Raw genomic sequence first — 21,506 nt, 5'->3', positions numbered from 1 at the left:
TTGGTGTCTGATTTTTCATCTTGTAAGAACTATGAGATTAGGTGAAAGATAACCTGCATGAAAAGGAGAAATAGGAGGGTCACTTTGGTGAAAGAAGGTCGGCTCATCTGCTCGCCAAAGACAAGAAAAACAAATTGAAACCGAAGATGTTTCCCCTGAACCGGCAAAGGCTTTTACCCTTGATGATGATGACAACTCAGGAGCTCTAGTGAGGAGGGGGGGAGGATGAGGAATTTCAGGTGGAAGGGGAGGAACAAGGGGAGGACAGTAAGGAGGATTCAAAGGGTTTAAGTGATTCTCTAGAGGACAAGGTTGATTCGAAACAAAAATCCTTGCTTCAAAATACTTTTTTAGGATGTGGAAATGGTGCCCTGTTCTCAGGACTCTCCTACCGAGGAGGAGAATTTTAGCATCAAATAATAGCAAAACTAGATAATTAACCTACAAGTTAAGGTCATGAACCTTAAAGCGAAGATGGACGAATATAGGCAAGGACATCAGCTAATGGGAGAGGCCTTGAATTCCCTATGTGCTATTACTGATGAATTATGCAGAATGTCGTTATGGGGTTTGTCTTGAGATAGAGAAAGATGAAGAAAAAAGCAAAAAAGATGAAGGATGTCAACCTGCAAGAGGAGCAGAAAGAGGACATGTTGTAACCTAAGATCTAGAAGGAACTGATGTAGTGTCTTGTGCGGGAATGGAACGTCATCAAGGATGAGTAGGATGCTATTGGGTTGGTGCTTTTTTTTGGTCTGGGTTGATTTCAAAAGATGATAGTATTAGTTTTAACATGGACTTTTATCTAAACAGGCCTGCATGCCTTATGTTGGGTGTTTTCATGTGGATTAAGTACTCTGATACTATTATGAACTCTTTTTAGTTATATGCTAGTAGTTGTATTATGGATAGTAGGAAGTTGGAGAGGGTTATTATGTTTAGTTATGTGGGTATTGTTAGTGTTTTATTACTTTTGAGAGTTGTTTCTATGCTTTCTGGGGTGTTGGCTATCCGATGCCAGCGATTGTGTCGTTGCTCTCTAGTTTATTTGTTTTTTTTGTAAGGGTTTAGGACCCCTTCCCTACTAAAATAATAAAAGACATTTATAAAAAGATATTGCATATGAATTACCTATTTCAAATTGCCCATTAGAATATTGGACTTTTATTTATAGTAAACTGTGATACTTCAAAATTGCATCTAACGCCTTACAACAAATGATGGCTTATTTATATGACTACCGAGTGATAGTTTATGCCACCATATATCAGATACTAAATACGGAGGTGATACACTCATAGCTGATTATTAGGATGTAGATGAGCATACTCCTATATAGATTTAGGGACAGAATACAATACTGTAGTCAGTGGTTCCAGAAGGGCAGGTGAAAGTGCTGGAAGTATCATCCTTGGCATAACTGTAGGCCTGAGGGCACTGGTTCTTGAAGATCATCGAGTAGTTTGTGGCAGGGCAGTTGTCGACATAGGCACCTCTGTAGCAATACTGGTCAGTTTGAAAGACAGTGCAGGCACTATTGCATCCGCCATTCACCTTCAACTCAGCAGGGCAAACAGCATTGACGTCGGCTTTGCATGCAGGGGCAGTGCACTGTCCGTTTGTAGGATTGATGGAGAGAGGACCGTTGAATTCGTCCACCAGGGAGACGTCGTAGAAGTCCTTGTTGCCATCTCCATTGAGGGTGTACTCAGCCAGCGTGGTGGGAATGCCTCCCGAGACCTGGCAGCTCAATTGGCCGTTGCAGTCACCGGTTTGACAGGTTCCTCGGTCGCTCGCATCAAAAGAGCAGCCGGTTCGGCCCCAGAATCTTGCTCCCTTTGTCCCTGCCGGCACATCGACGGTCCATGTCTTACCCTGGTCGAGCTGCTGCCCTCCGCCGGGTAATCCTGCCGCCCAAACCGTGTACCTGCACTGGTTCGTTATCTCAAACTTAACTGCTGCCGCCTCTGCAACAAAAAACACACGCATATTATTATTGTGAACCTCGGATATATAGTGTATTCAATCTAAAACTCTTATGTTACCAATACAGCTTACCTTGCATCTGAAGATATATAGCCAGTCCAGCCACAAGAATAAGCACAAGATCTGATACTGTTGCCATTATACCGTCTGTATTGAACGGTCGAATGAAGATGGATAGATTGAGTATATGAAGAAGGATTCATCATTTATATAGGAAAAGATCTCCCGGGCAGACACGAAGGAAGCATGGACTCAGTCTGAGCAGTAGTGTGACGTACGAGGGCACCCTCTATCCAGCTTCTACGATGCATCTGCATGTAGTTATATGTCTATGTAAAATGCATTATATGCATAGGATGTGTAACATGCATTGTATGAATAAGATTCTAAGATGCATCTAGATGCAGTTATATGTATATGCAACATGTATTATATGCATAAAATGTGTAACATGTATTGTATTCATAGAATTGTCAATGCATCGTACGAAAGCCCTTGTTATTAGAATTCAAACTTACATTTAGTGCATGACTTGACTTCAGGTTGCATTTAGTGCATGACTTGACTTCAGGTAACCGCTGCCCAGTTTCCGACCGTAATAACTTCAGAAGGAAGCAAACTAGCATGGACCCGGCTGAGAAGCCGTGGATGCTACGAGAGCCCTGGTTTATCAGAACTCAAACCTGCATTGAATACATGAAATGACTCTAGGTAACAGCTGGCCAGTTTTTGATCCTAACTATTTCAGTGACTTGAAAAGCCAAGGTAGCCTAAGAATCAAATCGGAAGATGTAAAATTATCTTGATAAAGATTTTAACTTCATAGAATTTCTTTTGCTTAAACTTGATATTTTGTTTGATTGACCCACTTTTTAAAAATTATATATTTTGTTTTCTTATAAGTGTTTTTAAATCTATTTTTTAAATTTATTCTTATTAATGTATTTATAAATTTATTTAAGTTTATTAGTAATTAAAAGTGAGAATACAATTTATTAATAAATAATGTTCAAACAAAAAACTGTAGAAAAATTATTTGAAGAAGATGTTAAGTTCATAGAATCAAATTGGAAAAGCTTACAATTTCTTTTGGTTAAACTTGATATTTTGTTTGATTGATCCATTTTTCTAAATTATATACTTTGTTTTCTTATGAATGTTTCTCAATCTATTTTTAAAATTTTATGTTTATTAATGTATTTATAAATTTTTCAAGTTTGTCGATAATTAAAAGTGAGATTACAACTTATTAATTAATACTCAACATATCAATAGTTTAAAATTTAATATTTGAAAAATATACATTTTAATTGACTTTTGTAACTAATATTATAATAATTTCAAAAAATTGGTTTAATTTTTAAATAGGTATTATTTGCTTTCAAATAAAAATGTTAAATAAGTAGTGGAATATGAACTTATGATTTAAAAAAATAGACTAAATTATTATCAATAGTGAAATAAGAATATCTTGAAATGTCGATTAGGTCTAGGGGAACAAGTTTTTTTTAGAAATTTGCAAATCTAAAAGGACAACTATATTTTCTAAATATTTAAAATTTTCTAGTCAGAGATTTTTTTTATGATTATTTTAGGATTTTTTTTCTTTGTATATACTTAGTTTCAAACAATGAGATTAAAAATAAGTAATCATACATAAAATTTTAACTATGACTAAGAAATTCTAAGAAAGTAATCTAAACTCCCTTACATCTTCTTTGCAACCCTTCCCTATTTGCAAAAGGCTTGAAACTCCTTGAGAATATTTTCTCTTTGTAGATAAGCAATTCCTCTTTAGGAGTCTAGATTTCTTTCCCAATTTACAGGTTTATATTGGTAATTTGAAAAATATATTTGTTAGATCATATTAAATTCTTTTTTCAATATTTCATTCTTGTCCTATTTTATCTTACAAGGGAGTCCTTCACCCCGTTATATATTTATTCTTAAGGTAGTTGGCTCTAAATTATTTATTAATAGTTGAAGGGCCAAGGGTGTTATCTAGGGTTGGTCTTCAAATAGAAGTCTTAATGCTCAGTCCCATATCTAATTTGTCTATTATACAATATTGGTGGGGGCTACAAAAATAAATAAAAAAATAAACTTTAGGAAGTCCTTATATATTTATTTGGCTACTTTAGAGTTAAAGTTCAATGAAACTAAATCCAACATCCTTTTTTTCCCATATCATATGGCTATTTATGTTTTGTTGGTTTGATTTGTTGTGAAACTTGGTTGTCTTTAATATTACAGCTATTATCTGAATATTGATGACCCTTACGGTTGGAAACTGGGCAGCTCTTACCTGAAGTCAAGTCATGTTATAAATGCAAGCTTGAATTCTGTAACCGGAATGCGTACGATACTAGCCTTCTCATGCCGGGTCCTTCCTCTGTTGCTTCCTTCATGACCGGCGGAGCGATCTTTTTCTATATAAATGAATAATCCCTCCTCATATACCCAATCTATCTATCTTCATTCAATCGTTCAATTCAGACGGTATAATGGCGATGGTATCAGATCTTGCGCTTGTTCTTGTGGCTGGACTGGCCATATCTTTACATATGCAACGTAAGATGTGTTGGTAAAATAATACGTGTTGTAGGTTGTTGAATGGTATATACATCTCTCTAGGCCTTACGATAATTTTTGTGTGTGTATGTTTTGTTGCAGAGGCGTGGGCAGTTAAGTTTGATATACGAAACCAGTGCGGGTACACAGTTTGGGCGGCAGGACTACCAGGAGGAGGGCAGCAGCTTGACCAAGGTCAGACATGGACCGTCGATGTGCCGGCAGGGACAAAGGCGGCAAGATTCTGGGGCCGAACTGGCTGTTCTTTCGATGCGAGCGGCCGAGGAACCTGTCAAACTGGTGACTGCAACGGCCAACTGAGCTGCCAAGTCTCGGGGGGCGTTCCGACCACGCTGGTCGAGTACACCCTAAATGGAGATGGCAACCAGGACTTCTACGATGTCTCCCTGGTTGACGGCTTCAACGTTCCTCTCTCCATCAATCCTACAAATGGACAGTGCACTGCCCCTGCATGCAAAGCCGACGTGAATGCTGCTTGCCCTGCTGAATTGAAGGTGAATGGTGGATGCAATAGTGCCTGTACTGTCTTTCAAACTGACCAGTATTGCTGCAGAGGTTCCTATGTCAAGAACTGCCCCGCCACAAACTACTCGATGATGTTCAAGAACCAGTGCCCACAGGCATACAGTTATGCTAAGGACGATTCTTCCAGCACTTTCACCTGCCCCTCTGGTACCACCGACTATAGTATTGTATTCTGTCCCTAGATATATATAGGATCATCATAGTCATTATAACCTCCAAATAATCAGCTATGATCTTATCACCCGTGTATTTAGTATCTGATATATGGTGGCATAAACTATCATTTGGTAGAGTCATGTAAATAAGCCATCGGTTGGTGTAAGGTATACATGCCAGTTTCCAAGTATCACAGTTTATTGTAAATAAAATTCCATCGGTATTTTAATGGGTAATGAGGAAAAGCTAATCCATATGCAGTTATCTTTTTAACATTTTAAGTTCTAATATATTAAATATATATATATATTCAAATAGTACAGATATTTACTTGTTTTGAATTATAAATCTTAATTTTAAAATATAGATTATTTACATTCATCAAATAAAATTTTGAGTCACAATTGATTTTTTTGTAAACTAGCTACTTTTGGGTGTTGCATTCCATATATATTAAAAATTGAAAATTTTTCAATTAAATAACAAATCTAAAATAGGGCCAGAATGCATCTCTACTCTTACTTACGTAGACAAAATCCTACATAGTAGCTACATCCAATATCTCTTATCAGCTTTACATTCAAACTAAACATACTAGAGAAACTAAGTTTCAATTTTCACATTATTACCTTTTGGAATATCTTGATTAGGTTTTTGGTTGTTTGTGAATGCAAAGGACGAGTTGACATGATCTAGACTCACTACATTAATGGAGGCCTTTAAGAAGTCCACACACTTTTGCACTTAGCACTATCAGTTCTTCACCCTATCTCCAACCACCTCAATAGGGAAAGGAACCCATGAGCCAAATTACTTTACAATAATTAAAATTATATTACTTGACATTTTTTTTTTCTTGTTCTTATTTTTATTTAAATGTTATGAGTTATTTTATTTGGAAAGATTATTTCATTTTACTTGAAATTAATTTTATATTTTTTAGTTGAAAGTTGTTATATATTTCTAATTTTGAAATATGTATTCATTATGTATTTATTTTATGTTTGTAGTAAGATATGTCACTCTTTGATGTGACAAGGACATATGGTGCTAATAAGATAGAGTAAGAATTAATAAATAAATATACTCAACACAAAACTAATCTACTTTCCAATACATATTGTATCAACTCAATCCATAATAGTGGATTCTAATAAATTTGCATGGATATACACATATTTAAAATTTTTAAACTATAATAATAAGATGGGAGAAATTTTTCCGTAACTATATATTACATACAAATTGCCTTTATCACATTATTGGTGATATGATAGTAATTATTGTAGACGTATAAATCTGACCACTTTCCTAAATGAATATTTAATATTTATTTTAATCTCATTCTTCTATTTAATTAAATTCTTTATATTCATCTATTTGATTAAATGAATTACTCAATTTATTTAATTAAGTTCACCTAAGCCTTTTCTAGCCTTTGATTAAATAAATTACTTTATTTAATTAAATTCCCCCTTCTCCCCTTTTAATTAAACTTACATTTAATTAAATTAATCCTTGCAAATAAATAATTCTAATTTATTTATTTAAATCCCTCACTTGTATTTATGCAAGTTGCATCTATTTGATTGAAATAAAGTAGTTTTATTTTAATTAAATTCCTTTTTCCTCCACTTCCATTTTCCTACATCTCCCACTTGCCTCCCTAAACCCCTTCTAGATTATTCTAATCAATTCTAATTTAGCCTAATCCATCTCCTAATTATTGTCACATCCCTAAGAAAAGGGAAGTCACTTCTCAAACCCTCAAAGTCTTCAATAACTATTAAAGGCTTTATGTCCTCAACAAGTTAACCCTCAAAGTCTTCATAACCATTAATGGTTAACTCAACCTTCTTTCATGGCTAGAGACTTTCTCTCTAACTCAACCCTCATCTAACCCAAGGGTCTCATAAAACATTCATGGCTTTAACTTTGGTTATCCCTTTAACCCTTGCACAAGAGTTTACTGCTTGGGTAAAAGCTTTATCCAATGGATAACCCTAACCTAACATTAACCCTTAGCTCCTAAGGTAACCATCATGTCTTCTCAAGCATTTAATTATTATTTCATCTCCTCTCAAGCAACCTCTTGTTGACAATTGTCACCATTTCATTGGTGAGAATTGTAAACATGGATTGATAACTTTCAATCCTGGCCCTTGTTAAGATTATCCAATCTTGACCATCCATTTCCCTATTTTCCCTATAAATAGAGCTCTCATTCTCTCATTTTGAGATATCCAAGTTTCATGCATGTAATCTATAGTCATTTTACTGAGCATTTAGCCTCTCTTTGATAAAATCATCTTAATAGCATTTTAGAAGTAATTTTAAATATCATAGCATATCCATGTTAGACTAGTATATATTGTTAGGAGAGGATTGCTAATCTTTATCATAACATAAAATTCATACTAGTTTAAAATCATCATAGATTCAATATCATACATATCTAGGAATGAAATCATGGTAAATTAATCAAACATCACCCATTCTTGGAGTTGTTATTCCTAAGTCACTTTGCTCCGTGATTTGAGAGAAAAGACATTGACTTGAGGGATCCTGTGAGATAGAGAACAATGGAACATCCCTTGGGAAGTTGAGCTATTCAATATAGCTTCATAACTTGCACCAAGAGTCCCATTGGTGTGTGGATCTTTTGGAACCTGAATTTTATGTTTTTGTACACCACTGCATTTCCCACAAACATTTCTGGCACCCACCATGGGGCTCGAAATTAGGTCATTCCCTTCTCACCGACCATTTAAATGGCACTCTAAGAGAAACTCGGGATGACAGGCTTGCTAAACGATTTAACTGCTTGAAATGAAGAAAGCATGAAAGAGTGGTTTGGCATTTTGGTCACCCAATTAAGGGGAGAGCATATACTTTCCACTTTCGAGACAAGGCACTCAAGTGTTCTTTTTAACCTTTCAAAGAAATGATTTGCTAACTTCTGTTTGGAGATTTTGCTCCAAAAAGTATGGTGTTCTTTTTAACCTTTTATAGCAATGATTTTCTATCAAAAAATTGGAAATCCTGGTCAACAAAAGAAATCGTGATTTTGGTCAACAAAATTAAAGTTGATAAGTGAGAACTTTCCCTTTTTCCTTGCACAAAATAAAGATGAGTTTCTTTTACTTTTGCAATAAATTAAAATGAATCCTTTTAGGCACCAAAGGAAGGTGAATTTCTTTTTACCTTTGTTGATTGAAAAGTAAATTTGTTGTTCTTTTAAAACCCGAACGAAGTGTTTTCCTAACTTGGAAGAATGAAATTTTTTTCTTTGTTGTTCTTTTTACCCATGCAATAAGAAAAAGATGAAGTTTTGTTTTAAATACCAAAGGAAAGTATGAAGTTCATTTTAAACATCCCAAAGAACTTATGAGGTTTATTTTAAGCTTTTGCAATAAAAAAGAGGGTGAGTTCTTTTTAACTAACTTTTGAAAGAAAGAAAAGAAAAACTTAAACTAACTCCTATTGCTCCTGCAGAAAAAGGTTTGAACCTGAACAAAATCAGTTAGCAAAATAATCAAATTCTGAGGGTGGGCTTCACAAGCCTAAAATTTTCTTTCTTCGATTACAGTTTTGCGTTTTCCTTTGTTAGAGCTATGCATTAGACTATTGCACAGGTGAGCTACAGAAACGTGCAGATGCACTACAAAAACATGAAAATGTGCTACAAAATGACTTCTATGCGCTAAGATGGTTACCGAATGTTCTACTATGTTTGTCGAATGCGTTATGATGATATAGAATACAACCAGAATATCAGGTGCTAACAAAAAGTCTAAATGTGCTAGTGGAGAGGTCTTCACTAAATAGTATACTAGAAGCACTAACTAATGTTTCTACGCACTAAAGAAAGGTCCCAATGTGCTAAACCAGCTTTCCCACGTGCTTGCAATATTGCTCCTACAAAAAAAATGATAAGATTAATGGGGTTCGGCCCCATGGTGGGCGCCACAAATGTGTGCAGGAAATGTGGTGTACAGAAACGTAAAATTAAGGTTCCAAAAGATCCACACACCAATGGGACTCTTGGTGCAAGTTATGGAGCTATATTGAATAGCTCAACTTCCCAAGGGATGTTCCATTGTTCTCTATCTAACATGATCCCTCAAGTCAATGTCTTTTCTCTCAAATCATTGAGCAAAGTGACTTAGGAATGACAACTCCAAGAATGTCAAGAAAACCCCTCATTCCAAAGGCTCATGGAAAGACTTATTGAAGCAAACGAGGAAAAATATATGCTCATGCTAACTAGAAAAGGAGTTACACTTCCTAAAGATTTTAATACCGAAAACTTAAGGAATGTCGCTGAAAGAATTTTTAGAACAAGGTCTAGAAATTATGCCTATCAAGACCAAAAAATAGAAGAAGAAACACATGGCCCATAAATCATGCATGAACAAAATAACACCCCCGAACACAACCATGGCCGACCTCAGGATAATCTTAATGAAAGGGGGAAGGTTTCCCTCGACATACAAATGCACCCATGGTCACTCTTACACAACAAATCCAAATGCTGCAAAGGCAAATGTAGAACATGCAACAAGGGACCACAATGCGATACTCCTTGGATGAAATCTGTCCTTACTCCTTTGACAGGAGATTAAACATGATACCTTTTCCCCCAAATTCAGATATGCGAAAGTACGACAAATACGATGCTAAAAGTGATCCTCGCAATCATGTTCGGGAATTTTGTACCATAAGCCTAGAGTTTTCTCACGATGATTCTTAATGAGACTATTCCCAAGAAGTTTGGGAGGGAAAACAATGGAGTGGTTGTCTAAACTTACACTTCCCATCAGATCATTTGATGAGTTTGTAAACAAATTTATCACAAAATACTCCTATAATATTTAGGATGCAATCACCATGTTGGATGTATGCAACACCAAACAAAAAAGCAATGAAACATTCATGGTGTTTCTTCAGTGTTGGAGACGTATGGTTTCGAGATATCCTCGAGACATGCCTGAAAAGGAAAAGATGGAGATCTTTATTGACAATCTAAATAGTGAGATGTGTTATCAACTCAAGCTCCAATGCATACCAGCTTTTACCAAGTTGATAGAAAATGGAATCCAAGTAGAGGAAGCCTACATCAAGAAAGGAACATTGAAGTTATTTAAGGAAGGAATTAACTCATCCAACACTCACTCCTTTAACAATAAAAATAACAACAACACTTTAGACAAATCAAGATTTTGGACAAGAAACAAAAACATTGTTAATGATGGAGGAGCTGATGCTAATGATATGAAGTCCAAACAACCAGTATTAGCTTTATGAGGTAATCCACAATCTAACAAAAATCAAAAGGGTGTTAATCAAGGCACTAACACTTATCCACAAAATACCAATCAAGGACCTTCAATTTCAAATACCAATAACAATACCCAAGGCAACAACAATAAACAAGGCTAACTGAGGGAATAATACAAACCAAAGAGGTAACACCAACACTTTCCCAAATAGACACATCTACACACCATTAGGGAAAACCTTAGAATTGACATTTCGAGAACTCCTGGCGAACAAAATTATCACATTACTGACCATAAACAACTTTGAACCCCAGGTCAAACCACCTTGGTGGAATGATTCGTATTTTTGTGATTTTCATCGAAACAAAGGACATCACACAAATGATTTCATGAGGCTTAAGAATATTGTTCAGGATATGATCAATAGAGGTGATTTAATGGTTGATGGTCTCAAAACAAACGGTGACCACGATGCTTTTAAAAATCCTCTTCCAAATTACAAGAAGGGAGGAGCTCCATCATCAAATGATACAAGAGGAGCTTGTATAAATCACCTGTACAACAACACCATCAATCACATATTGATAGATGATAACCAAATAAATGTCATAAAAATCAAGGACAAACAAGACCATGCATCAATCAATGTGACAACCAAAGCTCAAAAATGCATCTTGAAAGGGCATACATCAACATCCACCACTATTCCCAATACTCAATATGATTTGGTTTATCAACTACAGAGAACTCCTGCTCAAATATCTATACTCGAGTTGCTCAAGTTCTCACCAAAAGATAAGGATATCTTAGAACAAGCATTGGTTGAAACAAACATTCCTCAAGATCTGGACATTGATAAAATTCCAAGCCATGGTGGCTCATATGACAGGGCCTCATAAACTCACCTTTTCCAACATGATAATGTCTCTTTGAGTCATCCACATAACACTCCCCTTCATATCAAAGTCTTAGTCTACAAACATCGAGTTAAAAGAGTATTAATAGATGGAGGAGTTGGTCTCAATATATGTGCTTTAAAGCTTATCCGTGCATTAGGCTTCTTTGAGAAGTCTATTGATCCAAACAAAAAGATCACCATCAAGGCCTATGATGATGAAGACAAGTCATCTAAAGGAACAGTGATACTACCTATTTAGGTAGGACTGATACAAAGGGACACTATGTGCCAAGTCTTAGACATAGACTTAACATACAATATTCTATTGGGTCATCCTTGGATACATGAAATGCAAGTAGTGCCTTCAACATACCATCAGTGTGTCAAATTCCCATATAATGGACAGGAAATCTCCATATCTACCGATAATAATCCTTTTCAACATTGCAATGCTATGGGGACAGCTCAAGACAGCCTAGTTCCACACAATAGGAAAGCTCCAGCTTCCTTAGCATTAGATCATCATCAAGAAAAAATCAAGTCTTTATCCATGGACTTCAAACAAAAGTTGAAATCAAAGATCAAGGCATGGGAGAATACTATTTTGAACCCATGTGTCTATCAAAATTACCAACATCACCAAAATCTCATGGACAACCTTCTGCATCGACACATCAATCAACACAACCCATCACCAAGTTTGATGGAAAATTTATCCAATTGGGCACACTAGCAAATGAATCATAAGGGAAAGACATCCTTAGTTGGCTATACAAGGATGAGGAAGAGGTCAGAGCTGCTACTCTAGAGGTGGCCATACCAACACAACAATATGGTTAATGATTCCTGATCATACGACGGATGGGATACAATAGCAATGGACCTATAGATATTATTGGTGTCTGATTTTTCATCTTTTAAGAACTATGAGATTAGGTGAAAGATAACCTGCATGAAAAGGAGAAATAGGAGGGTCACTTTGGTGAAAGAAGGTCGGCTCATCTGCTCGCCAAAGACAAGAAAAACAAATTGAAACCGAAGATGTTTCCCCTGAACCGGCAAAGGCTTTTACCCTTGATGATGATGACAACTCAGGAGCTCTAGTGAGGAGGGGGGGAGGATGAGGAATTTCAGGTGGAAGGGGAGGAACAAGGGGAGGACAGTAAGGAGGATTCAAAGGGTTTAAGTGATTCTCTAGAGGACAAGGTTGATTCAAAACAAAAATCCTTGCTTCAAAATACTTTTTTAGGATGTGGAAATGGTGCCCTGTTCTCAGGACTCTCCTACCGAGGAGGAGAATTTTAGCATCAAATAATAGCAAAACTAGATAATTAACCTACAAGTTAAGGTCATGAACCTTAAAGCGAAGATGGACGAATATAGGCAAGGACATCAGCTAATGGGAGAGGCCTTGAATTCCCTATGTGCTATTACTGATGAATTATGCAGAATGTCGTTATGGGGTTTGTCTTGAGATAGAGAAAGATGAAGAAAAAAGCAAAAAAGATGAAGGATGTCAACCTGCAAGAGGAGCAGAAAGAGGACATGTTGTAACCTAAGATCTAGAAGGAACTGATGTAGTGTCTTGTGCGGGAATGGAACGTCATCAAGGATGAGTAGGATGCTATTGGGTTGGTGCTTTTTTTTGGTCTGGGTTGATTTCAAAAGATGATAGTATTAGTTTTAACATGGACTTTTATCTAAACAGGCCTGCATGCCTTATGTTGGGTGTTTTCATGTGGATTAAGTACTCTGATACTATTATGAACTCTTTTTAGTTATATGCTAGTAGTTGTATTATGGATAGTAGGAAGTTGGAGAGGGTTATTATGTTTAGTTATGTGGGTATTGTTAGTGTTTTATTACTTTTGAGAGTTGTTTCTATGCTTTCTGGGGTGTTGGCTATCCGATGCCAGCGATTGTGTCGTTGCTCTCTAGTTTATTTGTTTTTTTTGTAAGGGTTTAGGACCCCTTCCCTACTAAAATAATAAAAGACATTTATAAAAAGATATTGCATATGAATTACCTATTTCAAATTGCCCATTAGAATATTGGACTTTTATTTATAGTAAACTGTGATACTTCAAAATTGCATCTAACGCCTTACAACAAATGATGGCTTATTTATATGACTACCGAGTGATAGTTTATGCCACCATATATCAGATACTAAATACGGAGGTGATACACTCATAGCTGATTATTAGGATGTAGATGAGCATACTCCTATATAGATTTAGGGACAGAATACAATACTGTAGTCAGTGGTTCCAGAAGGGCAGGTGAAAGTGCTGGAAGTATCATCCTTGGCATAACTGTAGGCCTGAGGGCACTGGTTCTTGAAGATCATCGAGTAGTTTGTGGCAGGGCAGTTGTCGACATAGGCACCTCTGTAGCAATACTGGTCAGTTTGAAAGACAGTGCAGGCACTATTGCATCCGCCATTCACCTTCAACTCAGCAGGGCAAACAGCATTGACGTCGGCTTTGCATGCAGGGGCAGTGCACTGTCCGTTTGTAGGATTGATGGAGAGAGGACCGTTGAATTCGTCCACCAGGGAGACGTCGTAGAAGTCCTTGTTGCCATCTCCATTGAGGGTGTACTCAGCCAGCGTGGTGGGAATGCCTCCCGAGACCTGGCAGCTCAATTGGCCGTTGCAGTCACCGGTTTGACAGGTTCCTCGGTCGCTCGCATCAAAAGAGCAGCCGGTTCGGCCCCAGAATCTTGCTCCCTTTGTCCCTGCCGGCACATCGACGGTCCATGTCTTACCCTGGTCGAGCTGCTGCCCTCCGCCGGGTAATCCTGCCGCCCAAACCGTGTACCTGCACTGGTTCGTTATCTCAAACTTAACTGCTGCCGCCTCTGCAACAAAAAACACACGCATATTATTATTGTGAACCTCGGATATATAGTGTATTCAATCTAAAACTCTTATGTTACCAATACAGCTTACCTTGCATCTGAAGATATATAGCCAGTCCAGCCACAAGAATAAGCACAAGATCTGATACTGTTGCCATTATACCGTCTGTATTGAACGGTCGAATGAAGATGGATAGATTGAGTATATGAAGAAGGATTCATCATTTATATAGGAAAAGATCTCCCGGGCAGACACGAAGGAAGCATGGACTCAGTCTGAGCAGTAGTGTGACGTACGAGGGCACCCTCTATCCAGCTTCTACGATGCATCTGCATGTAGTTATATGTCTATGTAAAATGCATTATATGCATAGGATGTGTAACATGCATTGTATGAATAAGATTCTAAGATGCATCTAGATGCAGTTATATGTATATGCAACATGTATTATATGCATAAAATGTGTAACATGTATTGTATTCATAGAATTGTCAATGCATCGTACGAAAGCCCTTGTTATTAGAATTCAAACTTACATTTAGTGCATGACTTGACTTCAGGTTGCATTTAGTGCATGACTTGACTTCAGGTAACCGCTGCCCAGTTTCCGACCGTAATAACTTCAGAAGGAAGCAAACTAGCATGGACCCGGCTGAGAAGCCGTGGATGCTACGAGAGCCCTGGTTTATCAGAACTCAAACCTGCATTGAATACATGAAATGACTCTAGGTAACAGCTGGCCAGTTTTTGATCCTAACTATTTCAGTGACTTGAAAAGCCAAGGTAGCCTAAGAATCAAATCGGAAGATGTAAAATTATCTTGATAAAGATTTTAACTTCATAGAATTTCTTTTGCTTAAACTTGATATTTTGTTTGATTGACCCACTTTTTAAAAATTATATATTTTGTTTTCTTATAAATGTTTTTAAATCTATTTTTTAAATTTATTCTTATTAATGTATTTATAAATTTATTTAAGTTTATTAGTAATTAAAAGTGAGAATACAATTTATTAATAAATAATGTTCAAACAAAAAACTGTAGAAAAATTATTTGAAGAAGATGTTAAGTTCATAGAATCAAATTGGAAAAGCTTACAATTTCTTTTGGTTAAACTTGATATTTTGTTTGATTGATCCATTTTTCTAAATTATATACTTTGTTTTCTTATGAATGTTTCTCAATCTATTTTTAAAATTTTATGTTTATTAATGTATTTATAAATTTTTCAAGTTTGTCGATAATTAAAAGTGAGATTACAACTTATTAATTAATACTCAACATATCAATAGTTTAAAATTTAATATTTGAAAAATATACATTTTAATTGACTTTTGTAACTAATATTATAATAATTTCAAAAAATTGGTTTAATTTTTAAATAGGTATTATTTGCTTTCAAATAAAAATGTTAAATAAGTAGTGGAATATGAACTTATGATTTAAAAAAATAGACTAAATTATTATCAATAGTGAAATAAGAATATCTTGAAATGTCGATTAGGTCTAGGGGAACAAGTTTTTTTTAGAAATTTGCAAATCTAAAAGGACAACTATATTTTCTAAATATTTAAAATTTTCTAGTCAGAGATTTTTTTTATGATTATTTTAGGATTTTTTTTCTTTGTATATACTTAGTTTCAAACAATGAGATTAAAAATAAGTAATCATACATAAAATTTTAACTATGACTAAGAAATTCTAAGAAAGTAATCTAAACTCCCTTACATCTTCTTTGCAACCCTTCCCTATTTGCAAAAGGCTTGAAACTCCTTGAGAATATTTTCTCTTTGTAGATAAGCAATTCCTCTTTAGGAGTCTAGATTTCTTTCCCAATTTACAGGTTTATATTGGTAATTTGAAAAATATATTTGTTAGATCATATTAAATTCTTTTTTCAATATTTCATTCTTGTCCTATTTTATCTTACAAGGGAGTCCTTCACCCCGTTATATATTTATTCTTAAGGTAGTTGGCTCTAAATTATTTATTAATAGTTGAAGGGCCAAGGGTGTTATCTAGGGTTGGTCTTCAAATAGAAGTCTTAATGCTCAGTCCCATATCTAATTTGTCTATTATACAATATTGGTGGGGGCTACAAAAATAAATAAAAAAATAAACTTTAGGAAGTCCTTATATATTTATTTGGCTACTTTAGAGTTAAAGTTCAATGAAACTAAATCCAACATCCTTTTTTTCCCATATCATATGGCTATTTATGTTTTGTTGGTTTGATTTGTTGTGAAACTTGGTTGTCTTTAATATTACAGCTATTATCTGAATATTGATGACCCTTACGGTTGGAAACTGGGCAGCTCTTACCTGAAGTCAAGTCATGTTATAAATGCAAGCTTGAATTCTGTAACCGGAATGCGTACGATACTAGCCTTCTCATGCCGGGTCCTTCCTCTGTTGCTTCCTTCATGACCGGCGGAGCGATCTTTTTCTATATAAATGAATAATCCCTCCTCATATACCCAATCTATCTATCTTCATTCAATCGTTCAATTCAGACGGTATAATGGCGATGGTATCAGATCTTGCGCTTGTTCTTGTGGCTGGACTGGCCATATCTTTACATATGCAACGTAAGATGTGTTGGTAAAATAATACGTGTTGTAGGTTGTTGAATGGTATATACATCTCTCTAGGCCTTACGATAATTTTTGTGTGTGTATGTTTTGTTGCAGAGGCGTGGGCAGTTAAGTTTGATATACGAAACCAGTGCGGGTACACAGTTTGGGCGGCAGGACTACCAGGAGGAGGGCAGCAGCTTGACCAAGGTCAGACATGGACCGTCGATGTGCCGGCAGGGACAAAGGCGGCAAGATTCTGGGGCCGAACTGGCTGTTCTTTCGATGCGAGCGGCCGAGGAACCTGTCAAACTGGTGACTGCAACGGCCAACTGAGCTGCCAAGTCTCGGGGGGCGTTCCGACCACGCTGGTCGAGTACACCCTAAATGGAGATGGCAACCAGGACTTCTACGATGTCTCCCTGGTTGACGGCTTCAACGTTCCTCTCTCCATCAATCCTACAAATGGACAGTGCACTGCCCCTGCATGCAAAGCCGACGTGAATGCTGCTTGCCCTGCTGAATTGAAGGTGAATGGTGGATGCAATAGTGCCTGTACTGTCTTTCAAACTGACCAGTATTGCTGCAGAGGTTCCTATGTCAAGAACTGCCCCGCCACAAACTACTCGATGATGTTCAAGAACCAGTGCCCACAGGCATACAGTTATGCTAAGGACGATTCTTCCAGCACTTTCACCTGCCCCTCTGGTACCACCGACTATAGTATTGTATTCTGTCCCTAGATATATATAGGATCATCATAGTCATTATAACCTCCAAATAATCAGCTATGATCTTATCACCCGTGTATTTAGTATCTGATATATGGTGGCATAAACTATCATTTGGTAGAGTCATGTAAATAAGCCATCGGTTGGTGTAAGGTATACATGCCAGTTTCCAAGTATCACAGTTTATTGTAAATAAAATTCCATCGGTATTTTAATGGGTAATGAGGAAAAGCTAATCCATATGCAGTTATCTTTTTAACATTTTAAGTTCTAATATATTAAATATATATATATATTCAAATAGTACAGATATTTACTTGTTTTGAATTATAAATCTTAATTTTAAAATATAGATTATTTACATTCATCAAATAAAATTTTGAGTCACAATTGATTTTTTTGTAAACTAGCTACTTTTGGGTGTTGCATTCCATATATATTAAAAATTGAAAATTTTTCAATTAAATAACAAATCTAAAATAGGGCCAGAATGCATCTCTACTCTTACTTACGTAGACAAAATCCTACATAGTAGCTACATCCAATATCTCTTATCAGCTTTACATTCAAACTAAACATACTAGAGAAACTAAGTTTCAATTTTCACATTATTACCTTTTGGAATATCTTGATTAGGTTTTTGGTTGTTTGTGAATGCAAAGGACGAGTTGACATGATCTAGACTCACTACATTAATGGAGGCCTTTAAGAAGTCCACACACTTTTGCACTTAGCACTATCAGTTCTTCACCCTATCTCCAACCACCTCAATAGGGAAAGGAACCCATGAGCCAAATTACTTTACAATAATTAAAATTATATTACTTGACATTTTTTTTTTCTTGTTCTTATTTTTATTTAAATGTTATGAGTTATTTTATTTGGAAAGATTATTTCATTTTACTTGAAATTAATTTTATATTTTTTAGTTGAAAGTTGTTATATATTTCTAATTTTGAAATATGTATTCATTATGTATTTATTTTATGTTTGTAGTAAGATATGTCACTCTTTGATGTGACAAGGACATATGGTGCTAATAAGATAGAGTAAGAATTAATAAATAAATATACTCAACACAAAACTAATCTACTTTCCAATACATATTGTATCAACTCAATCCATAATAGTGGATTCTAATAAATTTGCATGGATATACACATATTTAAAATTTTTAAACTATAATAATAAGATGGGAGAAATTTTTCCGTAACTATATATTACATACAAATTGCCTTTATCACATTATTGGTGATATGATAGTAATTATTGTAGACGTATAAATCTGACCACTTTCCTAAATGAATATTTAATATTTATTTTAATCTCATTCTTCTATTTAATTAAATTCTTTATATTCATCTATTTGATTAAATGAATTACTCAATTTATTTAATTAAGTTCACCTAAGCCTTTTCTAGCCTTTGATTAAATAAATTACTTTATTTAATTAAATTCCCCCTTCTCCCCTTTTAATTAAACTTACATTTAATTAAATTAATCCTTGCAAATAAATAATTCTAATTTATTTATTTAAATCCCTCACTTGTATTTATGCAAGTTGCATCTATTTGATTGAAATAAAGTAGTTTTATTTTAATTAAATTCCTTTTTCCTCCACTTCCATTTTCCTACATCTCCCACTTGCCTCCCTAAACCCCTTCTAGATTATTCTAATCAATTCTAATTTAGCCTAATCCATCTCCTAATTATTGTCACATCCCTAAGAAAAGGGAAGTCACTTCTCAAACCCTCAAAGTCTTCAATAACTATTAAAGGCTTTATGTCCTCAACAAGTTAACCCTCAAAGTCTTCATAACCATTAATGGTTAACTCAACCTTCTTTCATGGCTAGAGACTTTCTCTCTAACTCAACCCTCATCTAACCCAAGGGTCTCATAAAACATTCATGGCTTTAACTTTGGTTATCCCTTTAACCCTTGCACAAGAGTTTACTGCTTGGGTAAAAGCTTTATCCAATGGATAACCCTAACCTAACATTAACCCTTAGCTCCTAAGGTAACCATCATGTCTTCTCAAGCATTTAATTATTATTTCATCTCCTCTCAAGCAACCTCTTGTTGACAATTGTCACCATTTCATTGGTGAGAATTGTAAACATGGATTGATAACTTTCAATCCTGGCCCTTGTTAAGATTATCCAATCTTGACCATCCATTTCCCTATTTTCCCTATAAATAGAGCTCTCATTCTCTCATTTTGAGATATCCAAGTTTCATGCATGTAATCTATAGTCATTTTACTGAGCATTTAGCCTCTCTTTGATAAAATCATCTTAATAGCATTTTAGAAGTAATTTTAAATATCATAGCATATCCATGTTAGACTAGTATATATTGTTAGGAGAGGATTGCTAATCTTTATCATAACATAAAATTCATACTAGTTTAAAATCATCATAGATTCAATATCATACATATCTAGGAATGAAATCATGGTAAATTAATCAAACATCACCCATTCTTGGAGTTGTTATTCCTAAGTCACTTTGCTCCGTGATTTGAGAGAAAAGACATTGACTTGAGGGATCCTGTGAGATAGAGAACAATGGAACATCCCTTGGGAAGTTGAGCTATTCAATATAGCTTCATAACTTGCACCAAGAGTCCCATTGGTGTGTGGATCTTTTGGAACCTGAATTTTATGTTTTTGTACACCACTGCATTTCCCACAAACATTTCTGGCACCCACCATGGGGCTCGAAATTAGGTCATTCCCTTCTCACCGACCATTTAAATGGCACTCTAAGAGAAACTCGGGATGACAGGCTTGCTAAACGATTTAACTGCTTGAAATGAAGAAAGCATGAAAGAGTGGTTTGGCATTTTGGTCACCCAATTAAGGGGAGAGCATATACTTTCCACTTTCGAGACAAGGCACTCAAGTGTTCTTTTTAACCTTTCAAAGAAATGATTTGCTAACTTCTGTTTGGAGATTTTGCTCCAAAAAGTATGGTGTTCTTTTTAACCTTTTATAGCAATGATTTTCTATCAAAAAATTGGAAATCCTGGTCAACAAAAGAAATCGTGATTTTGGTCAACAAAATTAAAGTTGATAAGTGAGAACTTTCCCTTTTTCCTTGCACAAAATAAAGATGAGTTTCTTTTACTTTTGCAATAAATTAAAATGAATCCTTTTAGGCACCAAAGGAAGGTGAATTTCTTTTTACCTTTGTTGATTGAAAAGTAAATTTGTTGTTCTTTTAAAACCCGAACGAAGTGTTTTCCTAACTTGGAAGAATGAAATTTTTTTCTTTGTTGTTCTTTTTACCCATGCAATAAGAAAAAGATGAAGTTTTGTTTTAAATACCAAAGGAAAGTATGAAGTTCATTTTAAACATCCCAAAGAACTTATGAGGTTTATTTTAAGCTTTTGCAATAAAAAAGAGGGTGAGTTCTTTTTAACTAACTTTTGAAAGAAAGAAAAGAAAAACTTAAACTAACTCCTATTGCTCCTGCAGAAAAAGGTTTGAACCTGAACAAAATCAGTTAGCAAAATAATCAAATTCTGAGGGTGGGCTTCACAAGCCTAAAATTTTCTTTCTTCGATTACAGTTTTGCGTTTTCCTTTGTTAGAGCTATGCATTAGACTATTGCACAGGTGAGCTACAGAAACGTGCAGATGCACTACAAAAACATGAAAATGTGCTACAAAATGACTTCTATGCGCTAAGATGGTTACCGAATGTTCTACTATGTTTGTCGAATGCGTTATGATGATATAGAATACAACCAGAATATCAGGTGCTAACAAAAAGTCTAAATGTGCTAGTGGAGAGGTCTTCACTAAATAGTATACTAGAAGCACTAACTAATGTTTCTACGCACTAAAGAAAGGTCCCAATGTGCTAAACCAGCTTTCCCACGTGCTTGCAATAT

At 35.3% G+C, this 21,506-nt stretch overlaps 4 protein-coding genes across 4 annotated transcripts; 2 read left to right on the top strand and 2 right to left on the bottom strand.

Moving 5' to 3' along the window:
* Window positions 1-1,341: 1,341 nt before the first annotated feature.
* LOC131864475 (pathogenesis-related thaumatin-like protein 3.7) lies at window positions 1,342-2,125 on the bottom strand. The gene is made up of 2 exons (XM_059215246.1): window positions 2,059-2,125; window positions 1,342-1,967 (listed from the first exon to the last, which is right to left on the bottom strand). The coding sequence occupies exons 1-2, from the start codon at window positions 2,123-2,125 to the stop codon at window positions 1,342-1,344; spliced, it is 693 nt and encodes a 230-aa protein (XP_059071229.1).
* A 2,329-nt stretch (window positions 2,126-4,454) lies between these two features.
* On the top strand, window positions 4,455-5,495 carry LOC131864495 (pathogenesis-related thaumatin-like protein 3.7). The gene is made up of 2 exons (XM_059215265.1): window positions 4,455-4,557; window positions 4,660-5,495. The coding sequence occupies exons 1-2, from the start codon at window positions 4,491-4,493 to the stop codon at window positions 5,283-5,285; spliced, it is 693 nt and encodes a 230-aa protein (XP_059071248.1). The 5' UTR covers window positions 4,455-4,490; the 3' UTR covers window positions 5,286-5,495.
* An 8,180-nt stretch (window positions 5,496-13,675) lies between these two features.
* On the bottom strand, window positions 13,676-14,459 carry LOC131864474 (pathogenesis-related thaumatin-like protein 3.7). Its single transcript, XM_059215245.1, has 2 exons — window positions 14,393-14,459; window positions 13,676-14,301 (listed from the first exon to the last, which is right to left on the bottom strand). The coding sequence occupies exons 1-2, from the start codon at window positions 14,457-14,459 to the stop codon at window positions 13,676-13,678; spliced, it is 693 nt and encodes a 230-aa protein (XP_059071228.1).
* Window positions 14,460-16,793: 2,334 nt separating this feature from the next.
* On the top strand, window positions 16,794-17,827 carry LOC131864494 (pathogenesis-related thaumatin-like protein 3.7). Its single transcript, XM_059215264.1, has 2 exons — window positions 16,794-16,891; window positions 16,994-17,827. The coding sequence occupies exons 1-2, from the start codon at window positions 16,825-16,827 to the stop codon at window positions 17,617-17,619; spliced, it is 693 nt and encodes a 230-aa protein (XP_059071247.1). The 5' UTR covers window positions 16,794-16,824; the 3' UTR covers window positions 17,620-17,827.
* Window positions 17,828-21,506: the final 3,679 nt, after the last annotated feature.

Source organism: Cryptomeria japonica, unplaced genomic scaffold, assembly GCF_030272615.1.
Source record: "Cryptomeria japonica unplaced genomic scaffold, Sugi_1.0 HiC_scaffold_87, whole genome shotgun sequence".
Lineage (NCBI taxonomy): Eukaryota > Viridiplantae > Streptophyta > Pinopsida > Cupressales > Cupressaceae > Cryptomeria > Cryptomeria japonica.
The sequence above is the reverse complement of the archived record's forward strand: the minus strand, read 5'-3'. Positions and strand labels throughout refer to the sequence as shown.